Source organism: Balaenoptera physalus (genome assembly GCF_965194825.1).
Source record: "Balaenoptera physalus genome assembly, chromosome: 15".
Classification (NCBI taxonomy): domain Eukaryota; kingdom Metazoa; phylum Chordata; class Mammalia; order Artiodactyla; family Balaenopteridae; genus Balaenoptera; species Balaenoptera physalus.
Genome location: NC_138894.1, coordinates 79,230,527 through 79,254,174, shown reverse-complemented (window position 1 = coordinate 79,254,174; position 23,648 = coordinate 79,230,527). Strand labels below are relative to the sequence as shown.

Sequence of the window (23,648 nt, the reverse complement as noted above, 5' to 3'; positions counted from 1 at the left end):
ACACCAATGGACAGATCATCCAGACAGGAAATTAATAAGGAAACACAAGTTTTAAATGACACAATAGACCAGATAGACTTAACTGACATTTATAGGACATTCCATCCAAAAACAGCAGATTACACTTTCTTCTCATATGCACATGGAACTTTCTCCAGGAAAGGTCACATCTTGGGCCACAAATCAAGCCTCAGTAAATTTAAGAAAATTGAAATCATATCAAGCATCTTTGCTGACCACAGCACTATGAGATTAGAAATGAATTACAGGGAAAAAAATGTAAAAAACACAAACACATGGAGGCTAAACAATACATTACTAAATAACCAAGAGATCAATGAAGAAATCAAAGAGGAAATAAAAAAATACCTAGAGACAAATTACAATGAAAACACGACGATCCAAAACCTGTAGGACGCAGCAAAAGTAGTTCTAAGAGGGAAGTTTAAAGCAATACAAGCCTACCTCAAGAAACAAGAAAAATCTCAAATAAACAATCTAACCTTACACCTAAAGGAACTAGAGAAAGAAGAACAAAGAAAACCCAAAGTTAGCAGAAGGAAAGAAATCATAAAGATCAGAGCAGAAATAAATGAAACAGAAACAAAGGAAACAACAGCAAAGATCAAAAAACTAAAAGCTGGTTCTTTGAGAAGATAAACAAAATTGATAAACCATTAGCCAGACTCATCAAGAAAAAGAGGGAGAGGACTCAAATCAATAAAATTAGAAATGAAAAAGGAGAAGTTACAACAGATACCGCAGAAATACAAAGCATCCTAAGAGACTACTACAAGCAACTCTATGCCAATAAAATGGACAACCTGGAAGAAATGGACAAATTCTTAGAAAGGTATAACCCTCCAAGACTAGACCAGGAAGAAATAGAAAATATGAACAGACCAATCACAAGTAATGAAATTGAAACTGTGATTAAAAATCTTCCAACAAACAAAAGTGCAGGACCAGATGGCTTCACAAGTGAACTCTATCAAACATTTAGAGAAGAGCTAACACTCATCCTTCTCAAACTCTTCCAAAAAATTGCAGAGGAAGGAACACTCCCAAACTCATTCTATGAGGCCACCATCACCCTGATACCAAAACCAGACAAAGATACTACAAAAAAAGAAAATTACAGACCAATATCACTCATGAATATAGATGCAAACATCCTCAACAAAATACTAGCAAACAGAATCCAACAACACATTAAAAGGATCATACACCACGATCAAGTGGGATTTATCCCAGGGATGCAAGGATTCTTCAATATACGCAAATCAATCAATGTGATACACCATATTAACAAACTGAAGAAGAAAAACCATACGATCATCTCAATAGACTCAGAAAAAGCTTTTGACAAAATTCAACACCCATTTATGATAAAAACTCTCCAGAAAATGGGCATAGAGGGAACCTACCTCAACATAATAAAGGCCATATACGACAAACCCACAGCAAACATCATTCTCAATGGTGAAAAACTGAAAGCATTTCCTCTAAGATCAGGAACAAGACAAGGATGTCCACTCTCACCACTATTATTCAACATAGTTTTGGAAGTCCTAGCCATGGCAATCAGAGAAGAAAAAGTAATAAAAGGAATACAAATTGAAAAGATGAAGTAAAACTGTCACTGTTTGCAGATGACATACTATACACAGAGAATCCTAAAGATGCTACCAGAACACTACTAGAGCTAATGAATGAATCTGGTAAAGTTGCAGGATACAAAATTAATGCACAGAAATCTCTTGCATTCCTATATACTAATGATGAAAAATCTGAAAGAGAAATTAAGGAAACACTCCCATTTACCATTGCAACAAAAAAGAATAAAATACCTAGGAATAAACCTACCTAGGGAGACAAAAGACCTGTATGCAGAAAACTATAAGACACTGATGAAAGAAATTAAAGATGATACAAAGAGATGGAGAGATATACCATGTTCCTGGATTATAAGAATCAATATTGTGAAAATGACTATACTACCCAAAGCAATCTACAGATTCAATGCAATCCCTATCAAATTTCCAATGGCATTTTTTACAGAAATAGAACAAAAAATCTTAAAATTTGTATGGAGACACAAAGACCCCGAATAGCCAAAGCAGTCCTGAGGGAAAAAAACAGACCTGGAGCAATCAGACTACCTGACTTCAGACTATACTACAACGCTACAGTAATCAAGACAATATGGTGCTGGCACAAAAATAGAAATATAGATCAATGGAGCAGGATAGAAAGCCCAGAGGTAAACCCACACACATATGGTCAACTAATCTATGACAAAGGAGGCAAGGATATACAATGGAGAAAAGACAGTGTCTTCAATAAATGGTGTTGGGAAAACTGGACAGCTACATGTAAATGAATGAAATTAGAACACTCCCTAACACCATACACAAAAATAAACTCAAAATGGATTAGAGATCTAAATGTTAAGACCGGACACTATAAAACTCTTAGAGGAAAACATAGGAAGAACACTCTTTGACATAAATCACAGCAAGATCTTTTTTGATCCACCTCCTAGAGTAATGGAAATAAAAACAAAAATAAACAAATGGGACCTAATGAAACTTCAAAGCTTTTGCACAGCAAAGGAAACTACAAATAAGACAAAAGACAACCCTCAGAATGGGAGAAAATATTTGCAAACAAACCAACGGACAAAGGATTAATCTCCAAAATATATAAACAGCTCATGCAGCTCAATATTAAAAAAACAAACGGGCTTCCCTGGTGGCGCAGTGGTTGAGAATCTGCCTGCCAATGCAGGGGACACGGGTTCGAGCCCTGGTCTGGGAAGATCCCACATGCTGCGGAGCAACTAGGCCCGTGAGCCACAACTACTGAGCCTGCGCGTCTGGAGCCTGTGATCCGCAACAAGAGAGGCCGCGATACTGAGTGGCCCGCGCACCACGATGAAGAGTGGCCCCCGCTTGCCGCAACTAGAGAAAGCCCTCGCACAGAAACGAAGACCCAGCACAGCCAAAAATAAATAAATAAATAAAACTCTGTAACCATTTAAAAACAAAAAACAAAAAACCCAATCCAAAAATGGGCAGAAGACCTAAATAGACATTTCTCCAAAGAAGACATACAGATGGCCAAGAAGCACATGAAAAGCTGCTCAACTAATTATTAGAGAAATGCAAATCAAAACTACAATGAGGTATCTATCACCTTACACCATTAGAATGGGCATCATCAGAAAATCTACAAACAACAAATGCTGGAGAGGGTGTGGAGAAAAGGGAACCCTCTTGCACTGTTGGTGGGAATGTAAATTGATACAGCCACTATAGAACAGTATGGAGGTTCCTTAAAAAACTAAAAATAGAATTACCATATGGCTCAGCAATCTCACTACTGGGCATATACCCAGAGAAAACCATAACTCAAAAAGACACATGCACCCCAATGTTCACTGCAGCAGTATTTACAATAGCCAGGTCATGGAAGCAACCTAAATGCCCATCGACAGATGAATGGATAAAGAAGATGTGATACATGTGTACAATTGAATGTTACTCAGCCATAAAAAGGAACGAAATTGGGTCATTTGTTGAGACGTAGATGGATCTAGAGACTGTCATACAGAGTGAGGTAAGTCAGAAAGAGAAAAACAAATATCGTATATTAACGCATATATGTGGAACCTAGAAAAATGGTACAGATGAACCGGTTTGCAGGGCAGAAATAGAGACACAGATGTAGAGAACAAACGTATGGACAACAAGAGGGGAAAGTGGCGGGGGGGGGGTGGTGGTGGGATGAATTGGGAGATTGGGATTGACATACATACACTAATATGTATAAAATGCATAACTAATAAGAACCTGCTGTATAAAAAAATAAAATTAAATTTAAAAAAAAAGTTTAAAAAAATTACTATCTTGGGCTTCCCTGGTGGCGCAGTGGTTGAGACTCCGCCTGCCAATGCAGGGGACACAGGTTTGAGCCCTGGTCTGGGAAGATCCCACATGCCGCGGAGCGGCTGGGCCCGTGAGCCATAATTACTGAGCCTGCACGTCCGGAGCCTGTGCTCCGCAACAAGAGAGGCCGCGATAGTAAGAGGCCCGCGCACCGCGATGAAGAGTGGCCCCCGCTTGCCACAACTAGAGAAAGCCCTCGCACAGAAACGAAGACCCAACACAGCCATAAATAAATAAATAAAAATTAAAAAAATAAAAAAGATATCTTATTCCATAATTTAAAAAAAATTACTATCTTTATTCCTATATACTACTCCTAAATTAACTTTACAACATTTTAGACAATTATTCAAGTAATCTTTTTTTTGTTATTGAACATCATTTGTTTCCAATACTTTATGTATAATGCAATGAGCTACAAAGTGATCCGTAAATGTTCAGAGAATGGAAAAAAAAAAACAAAATGAAGAAAGACCAGGTCTGTACTGATTTCTTTCATGTTCATTTTGTTTATAAACCTGCTTAACATGTTGGTTGAAGTTTATAACTAAACAATGTGTTTACAGCAAACTCCTTTGTATGGGGCATAGAAATCCTCAAATTTGAGTAGAGCACATTACTACTACAATTATTACCCTGACTCTAAACTTAACATTTATCACTCATTATGGAAAAAAAATTAATTTCAAAAAATTATCCATGGCCTCAAATAATCTTTATAATCCCATACCATTTCCAGAGAAGGACAAAGTCTCACATGTGAAAAGGCAAAAAACAACAAAACCCTTACCTCAAGTCCATCCTTAAATGACAGAATCCTACACACATCTGAATTTGTTTTTACGTTTTATGCAAATAATTCATTTTTCTAAAACTTTTCTAAATCTCACAAGGTCAATCCTGAGTCTTAAAACTTTAGATATACAACATACATTTTCTTTATTAACAATGTACTGATTTGGGCTTCCCTGGTGGCGCAGTGGTTAAGAATCCGCCTGCCAATGCAGGGAACACGGGTTCGAGCCCTGGTCCTGGAAGATCCCACATGCCGCAGAGCAACTAAGCCCGTGTGCCACACTACTGAGCCTGTGTTCTAGAGCCCACGAGCCACAACTACTGAGCCCACGTGCCACAACTACTGAGCCCACGTGCCACAACTACTGAAGCCTGCTCGCCTAGAGCCCGTACTCTGCAACAAGAAAAGCCACCACAATGAGAAGCCTGCGCACCGCAACGAAGACCCAACGAAGCCAAAAATAAATAAATAAATAAATTTAAAACAACAACAACAAAAAACAATGTACTGATCTGGCCCTATGAGTGAGAACATGTTTTTTGTTTTTTTTTTTTTAATGTAACTGATCAAATACTAGATGGTAACATTAACACAATCCCTTTGTGAAGGTGGTGGAATTACTGGTCATTTTTTCCTCTTTTTTTCCTTCTAGTGTTCTTTACTATTACGGTTTTCAATTCAAGTGTTAAAGAGTTATTGACTGGACCCTCTATTTCTTTATATTTTTAATTAGCTAATAAAATTTACCTCAAAATTAAGAACTCAGCATCTTTGATTTGTTTAGTGATTTAAAAATATAATGCATATTCTCAATTATAAATGACATACACAGTAACAAGACCTATTAAGGGTAATTAATGTGTATCTGGGAAATAAAGCTAGAATCAGAAAAAAAAACTTTAAAAACTTTTTATTATTGCAATTACCTAAACATTTTCCTCTAATATGTTTCCTATTAAACAACTGTGTATAGGCATACATAATCCTTTATAAAAGGGAAAACGAACCAATTTTATATGTATATTAATAATTGAATATTTACTGGTTTAATCAGTTTACAATCATCTCATGCTATCAAAAACACCTTTAATATTCTCCACTTATGGCACTAAGCTTTTCGTCCTCCAGTTTTACGCATTAAACACAATGTTTGTTTAGGTTATCCTTAACTGCTCAAAGGCAAGCCACCACATTCCAGATGATACTGCAGAACATGCTTATACTGAGCCGTGGGATTTACTGCATAATATTCTAATAGAAGATACATGCAGTGTTCTGAAATAAACTATCTAAATACTTTCAACAAGAATACTTTAAGTTTTTCATTTATAAGTTTAAGGAAAAATATCTAAATGGATATTTTATAACCTCTACCAAAGAAAAAAAATCTCATAACCTCTTTATCTTGCCACAAGCACGAAGCTACTTACCATTCATAGCTGTGGGAAACTGAGCCATCATGGTCCTGAATTTTCCTTGCTAGCACTCAGCCATCTACAACATGAAAACATTGTGCCATTAATAACACAACAAGGGCAGATTGCAGCTTAGTGCTTCCGCTAAGGAGTAGGAATGTCTGTCCCCTTCAGCTCACACTTCCAACAAAAAACAATGCAGGGCTTCGGCTGCTGCCGAACACAGAATTTACATTTGGGGAAGGGTAGGAGATTTTGTTGGGTAATGGTGCTGCCTTTAAAATAAAACTATTTAATAGAAAAACAGTCATATTTAATAGCAAATACTTAATAGAGAAACCTTTGGCATGAACCAATTGTGTAGAAATTAACTTGGGAAAGAGGAGGGTTGTTACAACTAGGCTAGAATTTATTTCAAAGAAATCAACTCTATAAATTAATTGCACAATAACATGGAAATCCATAATACTCTTCTTCTTCAAAAAAAATCCCCAAACAAGAAAAATATCCAAAATAAATGTAGCATAGCTGTAATTAAGTTCTACAGGTTTATAAAAATGGACTAAAAGTAACTATTAAAACATGTATGTTGGGCTTCCCTGGTGGCGCAGTGGTTAAGAATCCCCCTGCCAGTGCAGGGGACATGGGTTCGAGCCCTGGTGCGGGAAGATCCCACATGCCGCAGTGCGCGGGCTTCTCATTTAAATATTAACATTTTTAGAAGCCTGAGGAAAAATGTTTGCACAAGCCATCTGAACAAAGAAGGCATAAAGAGTTGCATGTCGTGGTGGAAGGTGTCACCAGAGAAGTTGGCTGACTAGCTGCCAAGAAGTGTTACAAGGTACCATATCATAGTGAATGCAGTGTGCTCAAGGAGAAAGATGACTGTACCAGTATGTCCACCAAGGTAAGTCACGAAAAAACTGGTATATAAATCCAGTTTGTTCATTTACAACGATAAATTTAATGGCTAAGAGAACAAACAGCAGCTTTTCTTCCTATAAAGCAAACAATCATCTACTAAATTTTGGCCAGATCATTGCGTGGTGAGCAAAGGGATTTAACTGTGATTAAAATGCTTAACGATATCAGGCATCAGCAGTCTGACACATCTACCTACACAACAGGGTAAGCAAGGACTGGGCAGCAGGGATGAGCAAACCCCCAATAATGCTTGGAATGGCACTGCCAGTTTTAGTCTTCTGACTCCCAGCTTTTCTGTATGTTACCATGATATACCACCCTCCCTCTCAAAGTGCACATTCTTTTTTTAAGCTTCACTGCAATGGAACTTTAAACCTTTTACAACACTTAGACTTCACCTGTCACTACACTCTTCTTAGGTAGGAGGAAATTTTACCCATGTACCAGTTAGTTTTCTTCACTCCTTTCTCAAAAGGTAATGTCAACTCCAGGTTTGGAGTTGCTTACTATACAGAAAAATAATACCTAAACTATGGTGGGGTGGTCAAGAACTCCTAGAGGAGGTACTGTGTAGAGCTTCAACAGGTAAGTAAGAATTAGTTATAACTATAATGTTAAGAACCTTGTACTTGAACCTGTGGCTGACAAGTTTTAAAAGGTTTTAAGGAGGGACACAGTCATATTTCACTTAAAATAAGACACTCAATTGTGAAGAAAAGGCCAAGACTGCATCGGGGAGATCAGTTAGAATATCTGGCACAGATGAGAATGCTATCTGGCACCTGATCTAGAACAGTGGCCTCAGGAAGAGAGGAGAAGGGATGAACTGGAGAAGCAATGAAGTGTTTAAAGCAGGTGGAACTCAGGGACTCTTTAGACATAAGAGATCATGGAGAAAAAGGAAGCAAAGAGACGACTCCCAGAATGATACTCTGTGAGACTGGGTGAAGCGTGGTGTCACCAGCTAAATAAAGTGAACACAGAAGGAAAGTTCATAAATCAAGTTTTGATTACAACTTCCTCAACTATAGAAATTCTACAAACAAGTATAACACTTTTACCTCCCCAATTTTAAATTATTACAAGTAATGTTAAACCAAAATAAGCCAAATCTTGCAAAGAAACTACTGACTTAAGATATGCAGTAGCTAGGACCCCTATTTTATTAGGAGAGAATTTTTTCCCCCCAATTTTATTTTTTTTAATTTATTTTTTTAGGCAAAATATACTTTAATATATCTGAAAATACAGTTAACAATAATTGCTACCATAAGTATAACTTTTAAAAAGATTTCCTTGACTCCTTTTTGTTCTAATCTTCATTCTGCTTGATTAATTTGTAATTGCAAACTATTTACTTTGTACTCTAATATGTTTACTGCATCCACTTTTTAAAAATTAATGTTATTGGAGTATAGTTGCTTTACAATGTTGTGTTAGTTTCTACTGTACAGCAAAGTGAATCAGCTATACGTATACATATGTCCCCTCTTTTTTGGATTTCCTTCCCATTTAGGTCACCACACAGCACTGGATAGAGTTCCCTGAGCTATACAGTAGGTTCTCATTAGTTATCTATTTTATACATAGTATAAACAGTGTATGTATGTCAATCCCAATCTCCCAATTCATCCCACACCCCCCTCCTGAGATTTTTTAAATGTGGGAGAAATCCTCCAAAAGCATTACCTACAATGCATTTTATAGCTGCATAAAAGCATGTGCATTTCCAAAGATAGCTTAAAGAAAAAGCACAGGCTTACAAAAGACAAATAAGGAATAGGATCCCACAGTCACAAAGCCTTTATCAGTTAGACCTAGGTCTAAAACTTACAGATCATCTATCTAGAACCTCTAGCTAGTCATCATGTACTCTGTGAATACAACAGAATGCCACGTAACAAATGCTCAATAATCACAGGTATAATCCTGAAATAACACCAAAGAAATGAATCAAATAATGTGAGGGGCAGGGAGGGCAAATCCTCTTAAGGAAGCTGAAGGTACTGGTATTACAGAATATTCTTCACCTGGTACATGGGATTTAGCCACCCATGCACGCCGGTACCACATTATAACATGTATGTACGTAGGTTACATCTGATTGACTGTGGTAACATCTGAATATGGTAGCATAATTTGTTGGAATCAATAAGCTTCTTTTTTAAACTTTTATGTATGCTATATTTAGGAATTTTTAATGCAAAATATTACATTATCTTTGCCCAACTGTATCTGGATTGTTCAGATGACTTTTTAAAAATTTATTTATATATATGTTTGTATGTGTATATATATTTCAGATTATTTTCCATTATAGGTTATTACAAGATACTGAATATAGTTCCCTGTATTATACAGTAAATCCTTGTTGCTTATCTATTTTATGTATAGTAGTTTGTATCTGTTAATCCCATACTCCTAATTTATCCCTCCCCACTCCCTTTCCCCTTTGGTAGCCATAAGTTTGTTTTCTGTCTGAGTCTGTTTCTCTTCAGTATATAGATTCATTTGTATTATTTTTTTAGATTCCACATATAAGTGATATAATATTTGTCTTTCTCTGCCTGACTTACTTCATTTAGTATGATATTCTCTTGGTCCATCCATAGAACCATTAAGCTTTTAAAGTCTACCATTTCATATCTGTTATGTTTATACCAATTCTCTCTGGCCTGTTGTAGAATAATTACTTCACGCTTAACAATTCTAATCTATATTTGCAGAGAAATAATAGTAACTGAAAATTTGAAAAATACAACAGATACATTTGATGTTTTTTTAAAAAATCAACATTTTTACATTATGTAATCATAAAAGTTACTATTTACTAAGTGCTTACTATCAATGCAGTACACTTTATTAATTATCTATCTGTCTTGTTCAATAGTCATTGAGAATCTAAAATATTTCAGGTTCTATACAAGGAGCTTCACACACAGGAGCTTGTAGACTAGTCTAACAGGTGCCAGACAATGTTAGGTACCTTTGATAATACTAATAATCCTCACAATATCCCTGGAGGACAGAGATACTGTACTCATTTCACACTTGAAGAAACTGAACTATTAAATTACTTGCCAAAATTTAGTAAGTGATGAAGCCAGGATGCAATCCTAAACCTGTCTAATTCTAAAGCCCATGAACTTCCCATGGACTTTATCTGCCTTTTCCTCTCTTAAATGGGGATAATAATTAATGCTGAGTGGGTCACAGGTTCCTGCAAGCAGCAGATCAACTTCCTCTTGCTACATTTCTAAGGGAAAGAAGCACAAGCCAGAGACGCCCTCCAACACTTAGGTCTACAGCAATCACATACATAAATTAGGGAGTGTTAATTATTTCTTACCTCTTGGTATAACCCTCTGAGAGGAAGAAAAGGATAATCAGCATCTCCCCGGTTACAGGGCTGATGTCTGTTTCAGGCATGTGTGATTGAAGTCAGCATCCAATAAACACCTCTCTCTACTCCTTAAAGGGGGTAACATGTAATGATCGGCAATCTTGGCAGTTTGCAGTTATCATATAATCTGAACACTGTGCTAATTATCAATGGTTTTAGAATATTTATGTGGAGATTTTCCTGCTCATAAGTGGAGAACAGACATTGTTACCTTTTTAGAAACCAAGAAAATATGTGTGGTAGATAGCAGGCATAAGGCAAAGACCACTGCTTCAATTTAATATAATCCAAATGCAATTTGGAGAATGTGGTAAATATATTCATACTAAGGCAGAGAAAAGTAGAAATGCTTGAATAGGAGTAGGAAATCCTTCTTCTACAAAGGGTCAGTAAGACCCAGCAGGAAAAAAAATTGTAGCCATTATAAATAAAAAGTAGTTCAATTAAGGTTGGATTTGTTTAGAAGCACAGAATCATAAGGAAACAATTACAGTAATTATTTAGTCTAAAACCCTCAATTTTCAAGATGGGAAAACTAAAAGACTTCTATGAGCTCAAATAGCTAGTCAGTAGTAAAACTGGTCCTAGAAACCACATTTCTTATGTCCAATGCTTTGTTTTTAAGTTTCCCAACTGCCTGATTATATCACCTGGGACATTTTCTAGTTCTACAGATTCCCAGGCCCATCACCGGGAGATTGTGACTCAGTAAGTGGGTCATTACATTAATTAGGGCATGAACCTCCTAAAATGGTCTTCCTGCCTTCCACAGAGCTACTACTTTTTTCCACAACATCCACTGATGCCCTTCTACTTAAATTCCCCCACTGATTACAAGTTAAAGCCCAAACTTCTTAGTATGAAATATGGCACCCTTCAAAATCCCACCCCAATCTACTTTACCACACGCATGTCTAGACACTTCCCCTAGATTCAGATGTCCTAAGTACACCAACCTTTCCTTGAAGCAGAGAGGTTTTTTTCACTCCCCTATTCCTTTGTAAAGAGCTGTTCCCTCTGTCATGTTCACCACACTTTCTTCTCATTCTTCAACTCCCAACTCAAATGTCACCTCTTCTTTGGAAGACTTCTGTCCTCTTGGGTAGTCAGTCACTGTCTCCTAGGTATGCCCATAACACTGTTCATGCCACAATAACTTCATTTATCATACTGTATCCCAATTTCACATGTTTGCCTGTTTCACTTGTTCTGGACACAGACCATTTTTATTTACCTCTATGCCTAGTGCCTAAACCAGATCTACTTGCTAAACAAATGAACTGGGTAAATGAATAAGATGGTTGAGATATAGGGGAAAAAAAAAGAAAGCGAGGGAGGCATGGAGAAAGGTAGTATTGAATTGAATACGTATGTAGAAAAGAAACTGGTAAGAAAGCAGAGCAGGCTCCAAACTACTTCCTTGAAATCCTGCAGGCATCGGAGCTGTGGATTTTAAACCAAATTGTTCCTTGCAACATGGCCCTTCTGTAACTTGTTTATTTATTTATTTTCTTGTAAGTACACTTTTAGAGATAAAGGTTTATTTCCCATTGAATTCTAAAGGCTTTTTTATTGGGATGAGGAGAAAGGCTTGGGTTTTTCAATTATACTTTGAATTATGTTGGTTGAATGCTGATTAGTGTAAATAATTTGACTGAAGGTCTGACATTCAAACGCAAGATAATCAAGTTCCTGAAGGCATATCTTGTAAAACTTTCTCCAGTGCCTCCTCCACTTCATGTGCTACGTACATAAAAGGCAACTCTCCAAACTTGCTGATTAGTTTGGAAAAATGTTCTTTCCCCATCTGATTCCCAAGGAGATCAAGGTCAGTTCCACGAGAGAATGATTAAAGCAAAATACCTACTTCTTTATAGTTCTCGCAGTAATATGAAACTTACAGAGTACATATATTCTCCATACCTGTTCCCCATCTATCTATTCATTCATTTTTTCTTTCATCCACATATTTATTCATCAAACATGAATAGTCACAGAAGTCATGACTAAGCCATTAGTTTTGGCAATCTGTTGTGAGTAGTGTTCCAGTATGGTGAGCTGGCTGTAAAAGTCAAGTTGAAGTAGATTAGGCAGTAAACGGGAGGTGAAATGTAGGTGACTCAAGACGTATGTTGTTAAGGGAAGGGGAAAAACGGGTGGGAGGAGAGATAAGAGGCTTTAGGAAAGAGGAAAGATTATAAGGGTTTACTTTTTAGATGGGAGAACAAAACTACTTTTAGAGGAAGAGGGAGAGATTTAATTTTGAAAAGGGAAAAGGAAAGGAGGTTACCTAACAAAAGTCTGGGTCCAGAGAAAGTGGAAGTTGACAGCTCTAGAGTATAAAGTTAGACTCTGGGACAGAACAAAAGACAGGAAAAGTGGTAAGGATGAATATATGTAAGTTTGGAAGCAGAGGAAAAAGAAGTTGAGAAAATGAGAAAGTAAAGCTTTTCTTTGGGCCCAGACAAGAGTTCAAAGGGACAATAGTCCCAGGCCCCCAGGTGCCTAAACACAAATTTCTCTCTACAGGCCAAAAAAGAGAGGGTCACATGCAAATCAGTTCCCATGAATCAACCAGACATGTGCATTTCAAATTAGCTCATGCCTTATACATCAAAACATTTGTTAAATGAATGAATGTGGGGAAAAAATTTCTAGGCAGAGGTAATAGTACATGCAAAAGCAGAGGGAAGAGTGTGGTCTGGGAAAATAGGCGGCAGCTTATTCATATGAAATACTGAAGAGCTAACAACAATGCAAGGAACTGTAACAATAGCTATAAAAATAAGTATTGCATCAATACTTAGCTAATACGAACCATAGAAATGATCCCTGAACGTATAGTCTTAATACCTAGCTAAAACAAATGTAAATCAGCACAACCTTTCTGGAAAGGAATTTGGAAACATATTTATAGGCTGCCTTATTACAAAAAGAATTAAAGCCCCCACAAAAATACAAAACACATTTAAGTAAAAAGTAGATTACTAACTGAAGTAATATAGAAAATAAATGATCACTGTACTTCAAACTTTTGCATATGTTTGACATTTTTCATAATAAAAGTTGAAAAAGAAAACCAGCTTTTGACCTTCATGCATCTGACTTGACCACTGGCTCTCCTCCTTCACTGCTGTCCCCTACAATCACCAGAGTAATTCCTTGACTGCTTTAACACCTAGCTCACTATCTACTCTCCAGCATTATTCCCAAAATAATTCTTGGTGATGTCAATATTCACACAGATGATCCTGCCCATATCTTGGCCTCTAAGTCTTTGACCTCTTTTGTTCCAAAAATCTTACCCTCCATCTTATCTTAGCCATCTACTCCCAGGTCACACCCTAGGCCTTGTTATTACCAATAACTGTACTCTTCTGTAATCCATTTCAAGTCTGCCATGCCCCTTTCACCAGCACCATCTCAACAGCCCCATCTCTCCACTTTCCTAACTCCAACAATTCTTTAACCCTACCTGGACCTACAAACTATTGGTCTTATCAACTTTTCACTGTCCCTCAATCTTCCTTATATCCTCACACCCTTCCTGATGTCCCAACGTCCCTCCTTACCCAAATTAAATATCACAGTCCACCATTATAAGCAGTTAGTTGTATACACCCTCAACTTCACTCTCCTCTCTCGCTACATACTACAGATCTGGCAAAATCTCAGTCTTTTCTAAATCCAACTCTCTAGTTATTCCATGACTATATAAATGAAGTTGCTGACTGGTCTCACTTTAGATTCCTGAGCACTAACTCAAGTGGACCCAACGTCCTGCCTGACAAGTCCACGTTTCCCTAGTCCATTTGCTTTCCCACTCACTTAGATGACTATTTCACACTTCGCTCTTTCAGTCTCCCAGACTTGTAACATGTTACAAATACTTTTTATCCAGTTTGTTGTTGTACCAACTTTGTTATACCTTTTTGGCAATCTTTTCCTTTATGACTACTGAGTATGCTATCATGCTAAGAAAGGTCTGTCTCACATCAGAAAATTGCCCAAATTTTCTTCTAGTACCTGTATATTTTTCAAAACTTATATATTTGATCTGGATTTTTATTTTAGAACGGAAAGACAGATGAGTCTAAATTATTTTCTCCACTCTTGCACCACTAGTGATGTCTATCACTTTTTCTGAGACCATTTGTGAAATAATTTAGCTTTTCCTAATTGATCTAAAATGCATCTCTTTTCTTATGCACTAAGTTTACTCACAGCCTATATTTCTGTTCTGAGGGTCTGCCTGTGTACTCCTATCTCAGGGTTCTAATTACCATAGTGTTCGAATATGCAAATCCTTCTCTACTCACTATCCTATTTTTTCATAATTTTTGACGCTATTCTCAGATGCGTATTTTTGCATCCTTCAGTAGATCCCTCCTCCTATCTCATTTATTTCTAGGTACTTTATGGTTATAGCAAAAATGACATACTAGCTTTATATATTTTTGGTATACAAGAAACATATTCATTTTGGTAAATTTATATTGCAATGAATACGTCTGGTTCATTTGCCTGCTTGGTCCATGGTTGTTTTATCTCATGACAAAAACATCAGCCAAATTCCAATAGGAGAGCATACTACAATATACCTAACCAGTACCCCTCAAAACTGTCAAAGTCATCAGAAACAAGTAAAGTTTGAGTAACAGTCACAACCAAGAGGAGCCTAAGGAGCCAGGACAATTAAATGTACTGTGGTATGGGGTCCTGGCACACCAAAAGGACATTAGGTAAAAACTAAGGAAAAGTAAGTAAAGCATGGACTTTAGTTAATAATAATGTACCAATATTGGTTCATTAATTGTAACAAATGTACTGTACTAATGTAAGTTATCAATGACAAGTAGAAGGGTATATGGGAAACTCTGTACTATCTGCTCAATTTTTCTGTAAATTTTAAACTGTCCAAAAAAAAAAAGTATTTCAATTTTTTAAAGAAGGCAAATACCACAGAAGTAGAAGGTTTAAGGTAAAATATGTGCCTTTAAATTTGGCAACATTCACCCAAAACAAAATACCCACTTGGCCCATTTATAAGAACTTATCTTAAGAAAATAATCCAAAGGAGGAAAATAGAATGCAAAGATGCATATCACAGTGTCATCAACAGTAGAAAAAAATACAAATAAGGTAATTTATCTAACAGAGAAAGGAACAAGAAAATAAAGTTATATTAACTTAGAATAATATGCATCTATTTACAAATGATAATTTCAAGGCCACAGTAGATAGGTAATGTTTATGATACAATGTCTTTCTAAAAAATACAAAATTCTAGAATAGGATACAAATATTCAAAATTGTTAGCACAGGTCAAGAATTAGAAGAAAACCTCTTGAGGAAAATGTATAATAAATGTTTATTATACATTCATTAAATAATAATATTCATAACAGTTTTATTTATAATAGCAAAAAACTTGAAACAACCTAAACATCTGAGAACAGGAGTATGGTTAATAAATCATAGCCTACTACTAGATAAAAACATCACAGCCATTAAAACTTATGAAAATTATGAAACAACACAGAAAAAAATAATCTTCCATGTAATGTATAGACAAAAATCTACACTATCATTACAACTACGTAAAAATTATATATGGGTGTGTGTGCGTGCGTATAAACAGTTCAAACTCTAGCACCTACCTCCTCTTCCTGGAGGTTGGTGAGTGGGGCTGAAAATTCCCACCCTCTAATCCTCTAGGTCTCTCTGGTTGTCCAGCCTTATGCTGAGGCTATCTAGGGGTGCCCCTTCAGTCACCTCATTAACATAAGCTCATGTATGATGGAAAGCAGCTTTCCTATCACTCAGGGAATTCCAAAGGTTTTAGGAGCTCTGTGCCAGGAATCAGGGACAAAGACCAAATATATTGGTATTACACTACATCATCTTTTAACCCTATAGCCAATATCAATCACCCAGAGCCTCTCCCTTGTCAATTTCTTAGTCTATTTTAAACAATATTAAGTAACAAGTCTGTTTTACCAAAAACATTTAACTGAAATCACCAGTCTCATCTCAAATCCAACCATGCTACATCCACTGCTAAAACAGGAAAAGTATACTCCACACACACCGTACTGCAGAGGCCTAAAGAGACTGAATCCAAACTGATGCCACACCAGAGCAGGGCCCACATGGGAGAGCTTCTACCGGTTACTGGTAAATTCCAATCTCCACCAAAACAGAAACAGAACAAGAGAGTAAAGGAAAGAAAAACTAGTGGCCAATGGATAGAAAAGCATTCATACATTTTCTTACTCTGGCACGCCAATTAACTCTTTTTTAAAATATCAATACATTTCAAGTAAAGCATGCAATCACTGCAGCAAAAATAACACTCTTAAATAGAACATCCCAATCATTCAAGAAAGTGAATATAAAATAATAAATATGCAATGAGGACTTTAAAGGCAAACTCCAAGTTCTGACAGGGACAAAAATTACCAGGAAAGAATAAAATAGAGATATTCTAACATGGAATGAGTCACACTTTAAAAAAAAGTGTATCCAGAAAACATCTATCACTGAACAGCAACACCTAACCAAAGTAAGGTCTCACTTTCCCCAAATACTTCAAATCACAAATTTACAAATTTTCTTCACCCATCTGAATTCTTTAATTTTGAGGGGTCATGGACTATTTTTTTTTTTTTAAAGAAATTCGGCAAACCCAGTTTCTCTCGGAAAAAACACAAATGCACAAAATGTGGCATACAATTTCAAAGGTTTCAGGCTTCCAAAGCCAATCTGTGGACTTTCAGAGATTCATGTATTCCATAGTTAAGACCCTTAATTAAATGTACACTAATACCCATTTAAAAAATTTATTAGAGTGGGATATCAGAGTGGAAAAGAATCTGTCCAATTATGTAGTCCATTCATTCTCAAACTATTCTAACCATGGCCCACCTAAGTGGAACAAGAGATCCAACCTACTCACTTGCTCCTATATTCCAGTAGAAAAATAACTTTATGATGGAGAAATTATAGCAATGAAACAGTTACACAAGAGCAAAATGGTCAACAAAATTAAATCTAACATTCTTTAATTACAGTTAATTCAAGAGTAGCAGAAACGGGAACCAAATCAAACTCAAGACAATCCAATGATGCACTGAAAATAGTATCCATCAGTGTGGGCGTGCATAGTAGGAATTTTTCAATTCAATTCAGTGCTGCCAAAGTTTTGTAGAGTTAACAGATTTCTTAGAAGAAAACTAAGAACCCTCAGGAAGCTCTAGAAATTGGCGAGTTTTAGTTTATGAACACTAAATTTCAGTAATCCTTAATAACTCAGATTATAAGTAGCCTATAGGAATACATAAAAATCAAAGACTATGGAAACTGAATAACAATAGCCCCCAAGAATTGAGGAAATGACTTGCATTTTAGTTTCATTCATCAGAAAAAGCCTTCTGACCTATCATATGTCTTGAACTTATCTGGGAAGCAGCAATAGAATCCAATAATTTTCAACCACTGTGATTCTGTGATTCTGCTCACCAACAGTATAAAATCTAATCTCCTACTAAATTGGATCCCTCATACCTTGCTGGTGAGAATGTAAAATGATTTAGCTGCTTTCAAAAACAATTTAGCAGTTCCTCAAAATGTTAAACATAGGTTACCATAAAACTCAGCAATTCCACCCCTAGGTATGAACTCAGGAGAAATGAAAACATAAACCTATGTCCATACAAAAACTTGTACACGAGGGGCTTCCCTGGTGGCGCAGTGGTTGAGAATCTGCCTGTCAATGCAGGGGACACAGGTTTGAGCCCTGGTGTGGGAAGATCCCACATGCCGCAGAGCGTCTAGGCCCGTGCGCCACAACTACTGAGCCTACGCGTCTGGAGCCTGTGCTCCGCAACAAGAGAGGCTGCGATAGTGAGAGGCCCGCGCACCGCGATGAAGAGTGGCCCCCACTTGCCGCCAACTGGAGAAAGCCCTCGCACAGAAACGAAGACCCAACACAGCCATAAATAAATAAATAAATAAACACATAAATAAATAAAAACTTGTACACGAATGCTCACAGCAGCATTATTTATAATAGCCAAAAGTGGGAACAACCCAAATGTCCATCAACTGATGAATGGATAAACAAATGTGGTATACCCACACAATGGAACCTTTGGCCATAAAAAGGAACTAATTACTGATACATGCTACAACATGGATGCACTTTAAAAACATTACGGTAAGTGAAAGAAGCTAGTCACAAAAGACCACATATTCTATGTTCTCATTTATATGAGGTGTCCAGAATAGGCAAATTCATAGAGACAGAAAGTAGATTAGTGGTTCCCTAGAGCTTGGGGTATTGGAGGGAAATGGAGAGAGGTTGCTAATAGGTATAAGGGGTTCTTTTGGATGATGAAAATGTTCTAAAATTTGTGATGATGCTTGTGCAATTCTGTGACTCTAATAAAAACCACAGAGCTGTAAACTTAAAAAGGGTGAATTTTATGGTTTATGAATTATATCTCGATAAAGCTGATTTTTTTTAAAAAAATCTAATTTCCTTCACATGGCATACAAGGTGTTTTAGGGTTTATCTTCTGCCTACTTTTCCACTCTTGGAATACCTTCCCCCTCCACCTCTGCCCCATCTTATTCCTATTCCCCCCTCTCTGAATCTGTGTAACTACCTACCTTCTCAGTGACACTTCCACTTACAAAAGCTTTCTTTGCCACATTCTCATTTTATCTTGTATATATCTCCATTAAACTACATACCAACTAGTAATGTAACCTTTGTTTTCATTCCTGCCCACCTCTATTAGACTGTGAGTTCCTGTGAACGTCTCTTCATCTTCATATACCTAGTGCTCAGCAGTCAGCCACATGGTAGGTACTAAAATATCCTTTAATAAACACAAATGCTTTGACTCTGAGAGATTAGCATCCTTTCAACTGCACTGAGGACAAGCAAGTTGACAGTATGGAACTTGAACTTTGAAAGCAGATCAACCAACTGAGTTCTAATCCCAGTGTAGTTACTTCTTAGTTTAGTAGACTTCCACATGACATAGCTTCAATTTCCTAACCTATAAATGTGGATAATGCCAGGCTGTTTTAAGGCTCAGCTATCATGTCTGTAAAGCATCTGGCACACACAAGGTGATCATAAATGATGGCTATTACTACTATTATTTCAACATGATTTTCAACTATAATACAGTCAGCCCCCTACATATGAACCTTCAAGTTGCAAACTTTCAGATACGAACATGTGTTCGCATGTCCAATCACGTTAGTTCACATGTCGGGTGTACACTGTCACGTGCGTGCATCCTCTACAAGTGGTTGTGCTTTTGTGTACTCTACTGTACAGTACTGTATAGAGTTCAGTAGTACAGTATCTTTATTTCAAGCCCAGCATGTCCGGAAGAAAGCGTAAAAGCAGCACTGACAGAGCTGGTACTGCTAAGAAACGCCAAGCGATAACGATGGAAACAAAAGTGAAAATAATTGAGAGAGTGGAGCGACAAGAGGAAGAAGAAGTGACTGAAGAACCGAAGAGATTCATGACACAGGAAATGGCAAGGGGATTTTCTTTATTTGAGGAGGCACTGTTAGTTTTTGATGCACAGGACCTGAACGTAGAATCGTACACAAAGGTTGCAGCAGCAGTTCAGAATGCAATCCAGTGCTACCGTGTCATCTATGACGAGAAAAAAAGAGCTACTACCCAAACATCACTGGATCGTTTTTTTCAAGAGGGTAGACAGAACTGAATCCAGCAAGGAACCAGAACCTGTGCCATCAACGTCAGGCATGGGTGAAATTGCAACTTTCCCTCCTTCTCCTATTGCTGACGATCCTTCAGCTCTACTATCTCCCACCTCCTCTCCCTCCTCCAGTCAGTAACTCTTCTTGCCTGTTCACTTGATGCCAGCCCCTGTATGCCAGCTGCTGTATTGTACTACTGTATTTGTCAAGGTGCTGTACTGTAACATTAAACATGTTTTCTTCATTTTTTGTTTGTTTTTTTATGTATTATTTGTGTGAAAAGTATTATAAACCTATTACAGTTCAGTAATATATAGCCAATTGTGTTAGTCTGGTACCTAGGCTAATTTTGTTGGACTTAGGAACAAATTGGACTTACGAACACGCTCTCAGAACGGAGTTTGTTCGTATGTGGGGGATTTACTGTAGTTGGCTTGATTTCACTGAATTGGTATAACAAACCACAGTTGTACCAATTACTAATAAAAAGGACATGTTTTTCTTACAAATATTGATTATATTTGAGTAAAAGGTGACCACTATTTCTACCGAGAGGCTTAGCACCCCAAATACACAAAGCATGTTGAGACTCAAAAGCTTCAAAAAGAGAACTGTTCTATACAAACTTAGTTCTTAGTTCTAGTTCTTCAACTTAGCATCTTCAGTTTAAGACGTCTGAATATAAATTGTAAGTTTGGACTTTTATAAATGTTAAGTTTAGCCCACAAAGAATCAACCAATAAACAGGGCAAAAAAAGAACTGGAATGGTAAACTAATACTGAAGTAGCTAGCACTCCAATTATATCAAAGATTTAAATTAAACCAATTTTAGAAGAATTAGTCAACAACTCTGAACAAGACAATTCACCCACACGAAGGGGGAAAATACATCTAAGAATAGCTTGTGACTCAGCCTGCACTGCTGTAAGGGGAGGGTTGGGGGAGCTGGCTATTTTGTCTATTCTCTTCTGTCTCATATCAGGACTAAATATTAAAGCAAAACTATTTACTTGAATGAGAAGTATAGAGGGAAAAAATTCAGGTAGATTCTTCACCTTCAAGTAAAATATCACCTCTTTGAAATAAAGATAACTTTCTAAGTTTTGAGGCCATGCAAGAAAACACAAAGGAAATAGCAAAAATTCATTTATATAAGTATTTTAAACTTCTGTTGAAAACAAAATTAAAAGATACATAATTGGAAAAAAATCACAACAAATATGACAGCCATTATTTTTAATATACAGAGAACTACTAAAATAATGAAAACAAATAAAAGACAATTTTCCAAAGAGGAAATAAAACTGGCTAATAAATGTTAACATCACTAATAATCAAGAAAATACAAATGAAGTTTTCTTTTGTTTCTCCTTATAAACTTATTAAAAAAAAACCACACAACAGTAGACACTAGACAGTAGTCAGGGCTAGCAAACGTGAGAAGAGATGAGTACTACAGACATACTCATGGGGGTGCAAACTGGTAGAGCTATTCAGAAGGCAGTGTGAAAATATACAGCAAGAATCCTAACAACGTTCTTATCCTGTAAGTCAATAATTTCACTTCTGGAAATCTGTCATAAGGAAATAATAATAAATGTGGGAAAGACTTCACTTACAATGACACTCACTGCACTTATTATTAGTTACTACACAAAAAAATTAGAAATAATATGAGCATCCAATAATGGGAGAACACACTGAGCCAAGTATTATGCTGCCACTTAAATTCATAATGATATGTAAATTATATCTCAATAACCTATTTTTTAAAAAACAATTTCAGCTAGACCATGTAATAACCTGGAAACTGGTTATGCTCTTACAATTTATGATATACTATAAATGTGTATTTATCATTATTAAAAATAACAGCGGCTAACAATCACTGAATACTTACCAAATACCAAGCCTGACACTCAGGTCTTTACTTGTCACTGTTATCTCATTATCATTGATATCATCATTATCAGGGCCATCCTAGAAGTCTGAGGCCCAGGGCCACTTACCCACTGTGAGGCTAGCCCAAGATAAATCACACTTTAAAGGAGGTCTCAGTGTAAACATTTTCATAGGCCCCTTGAAAATATTAAAAAAATAGTTTGAAGTTAAATTTTTATTATTTCAGAAAAGAAAGGTACAGTACCCCTGACCCACCCCCCTCCCTGCAAGCACAGCCCAGAGCAGCCCTAGCTGACCTAACCAAAAGACAGGTCTGATTATCATTGTTACATTTATTGAAAAGTCATTATGAGATGGTCACACTAAACATACATTATCTCTTCATCCTCATAACAACTCTAGGGATAAATATTATTATGAAATCTCCACTTTTTAAAGAAAAGAAAACTGAGGCTTAGTGAGACTGTTACACTCACAAAGCTAATGAAAGGCTAAGTTGGAACTAAAACCCCAGACAGCACAAGCCACGTTCCTAGCTACAGTGTTGCACTGTAAAACATGTACGAAAATATATATGCAAAAACAAAGAGAAAAGAGAGGGTGGATGGGAGACACCAAAATATGGTTGTCATTGGTTGCTGGACTTGGAATAACTTTTTTCTCCTACTTTTTTTCCCTCTATTTTACAAAGTTTCTTCGATCAGCATGCATTATTTTCATAATGAAAAATAGTTTCAGTTACATGATGAGACATAAAGAGGAAATGAATTTGAAAAAATATCAAATTAAATGACAAATAAATTACATTGTTAATATATAAAGTGCTCACTTGTTATTCTTCTAGATCAGCAGTCAGTATACCTCAAGATTAGGCTAGTGGAACAAGAGAATGTCCCTTAGTCTCTTATCAAAGCTAGAAGAACAGAAACGTAACGAACGCTGGAGAAAAAAGGAGTTGAGATCTTACCCAGTGCGCTGACAGCCAGGGAAAGGTGTGCAGGAACCCAAGTCTCCAAAGACAAAAGCTGCAGGGTTCCTTCTCTCCCCAAGCCCAAGGCTTCTACTTCTGGCAAAGGCTGCCAGTGGGCCTACCCCACCAAGTCACCAAACTTCCCTGGGCATTTCAAGATCTTACCAAGTTTACACCAGGACCCTCCAACTTCCCCTGTCCCCTCACACTGAAAAAAGGGGGAAGTCAGAAGAGAAACTGAACCCTGTTTCATAGCAGAAGAAATCTAGAAGGAAGATTTAAATATTCTGAACACTAGACCAGGTATGCTGGGTGAAAGAAGAACTTATTTCATCAGGCTTTCCCAGAGGCAAGGTTGATAATCCTCAAAATCACTATAAACAACTTTCGGTTCCCAGAATGGGGAATTTCCACATCTGTTTTCACTCAGTTTTAGTCTCTGGGCCCTCCCTCTCTCCCTCCTTCCCCACTGGCCTTCAAAGCCCAGTTCCAAGGTTACTTCCTCAGTGTAAGTTTCTCTATTTTACATACTGG

The 23,648-nt window shown here is 36.8% G+C and overlaps 2 protein-coding genes across 18 annotated transcripts in view; one reads left to right on the top strand and one right to left on the bottom strand.

The window, feature by feature from the left end:
- Positions 1-23,648, bottom strand: part of ITSN2 (intersectin 2) — a gene marked incomplete at its 3' end in the record, with an annotated part of 203,066 nt that overhangs the window by 129,156 nt on the left and 50,262 nt on the right. For 13 of the 17 annotated variants that reach the window (XM_082427412.1, XM_082427407.1, XM_082427410.1 and 10 more), the window contains exon 2: positions 6,177-6,240. The exons of the other annotated variants lie outside the window; for them this stretch is intronic. In XM_082427412.1, the coding sequence (XP_082283538.1) occupies positions 6,177-6,207 (31 nt within the window). In that variant the 5' untranslated portion in view covers positions 6,208-6,240. The remainder of the gene's footprint in view (positions 1-6,176; positions 6,241-23,648) is intronic. 17 annotated transcript variants of the gene reach the window in all.
- Positions 1-23,648, top strand: part of LOC309643923 (uncharacterized protein) — a gene marked incomplete at its 3' end in the record, with an annotated part of 51,577 nt that overhangs the window by 19,626 nt on the left and 8,303 nt on the right. The window contains exons 2-3 of the mRNA XM_082427086.1: positions 6,883-7,068; positions 19,293-19,356. Coding sequence (XP_082283212.1) covers positions 7,057-7,068; positions 19,293-19,356 — 76 coding nt within the window. The 5' untranslated portion in view covers positions 6,883-7,056. The remainder of the gene's footprint in view (positions 1-6,882; positions 7,069-19,292; positions 19,357-23,648) is intronic.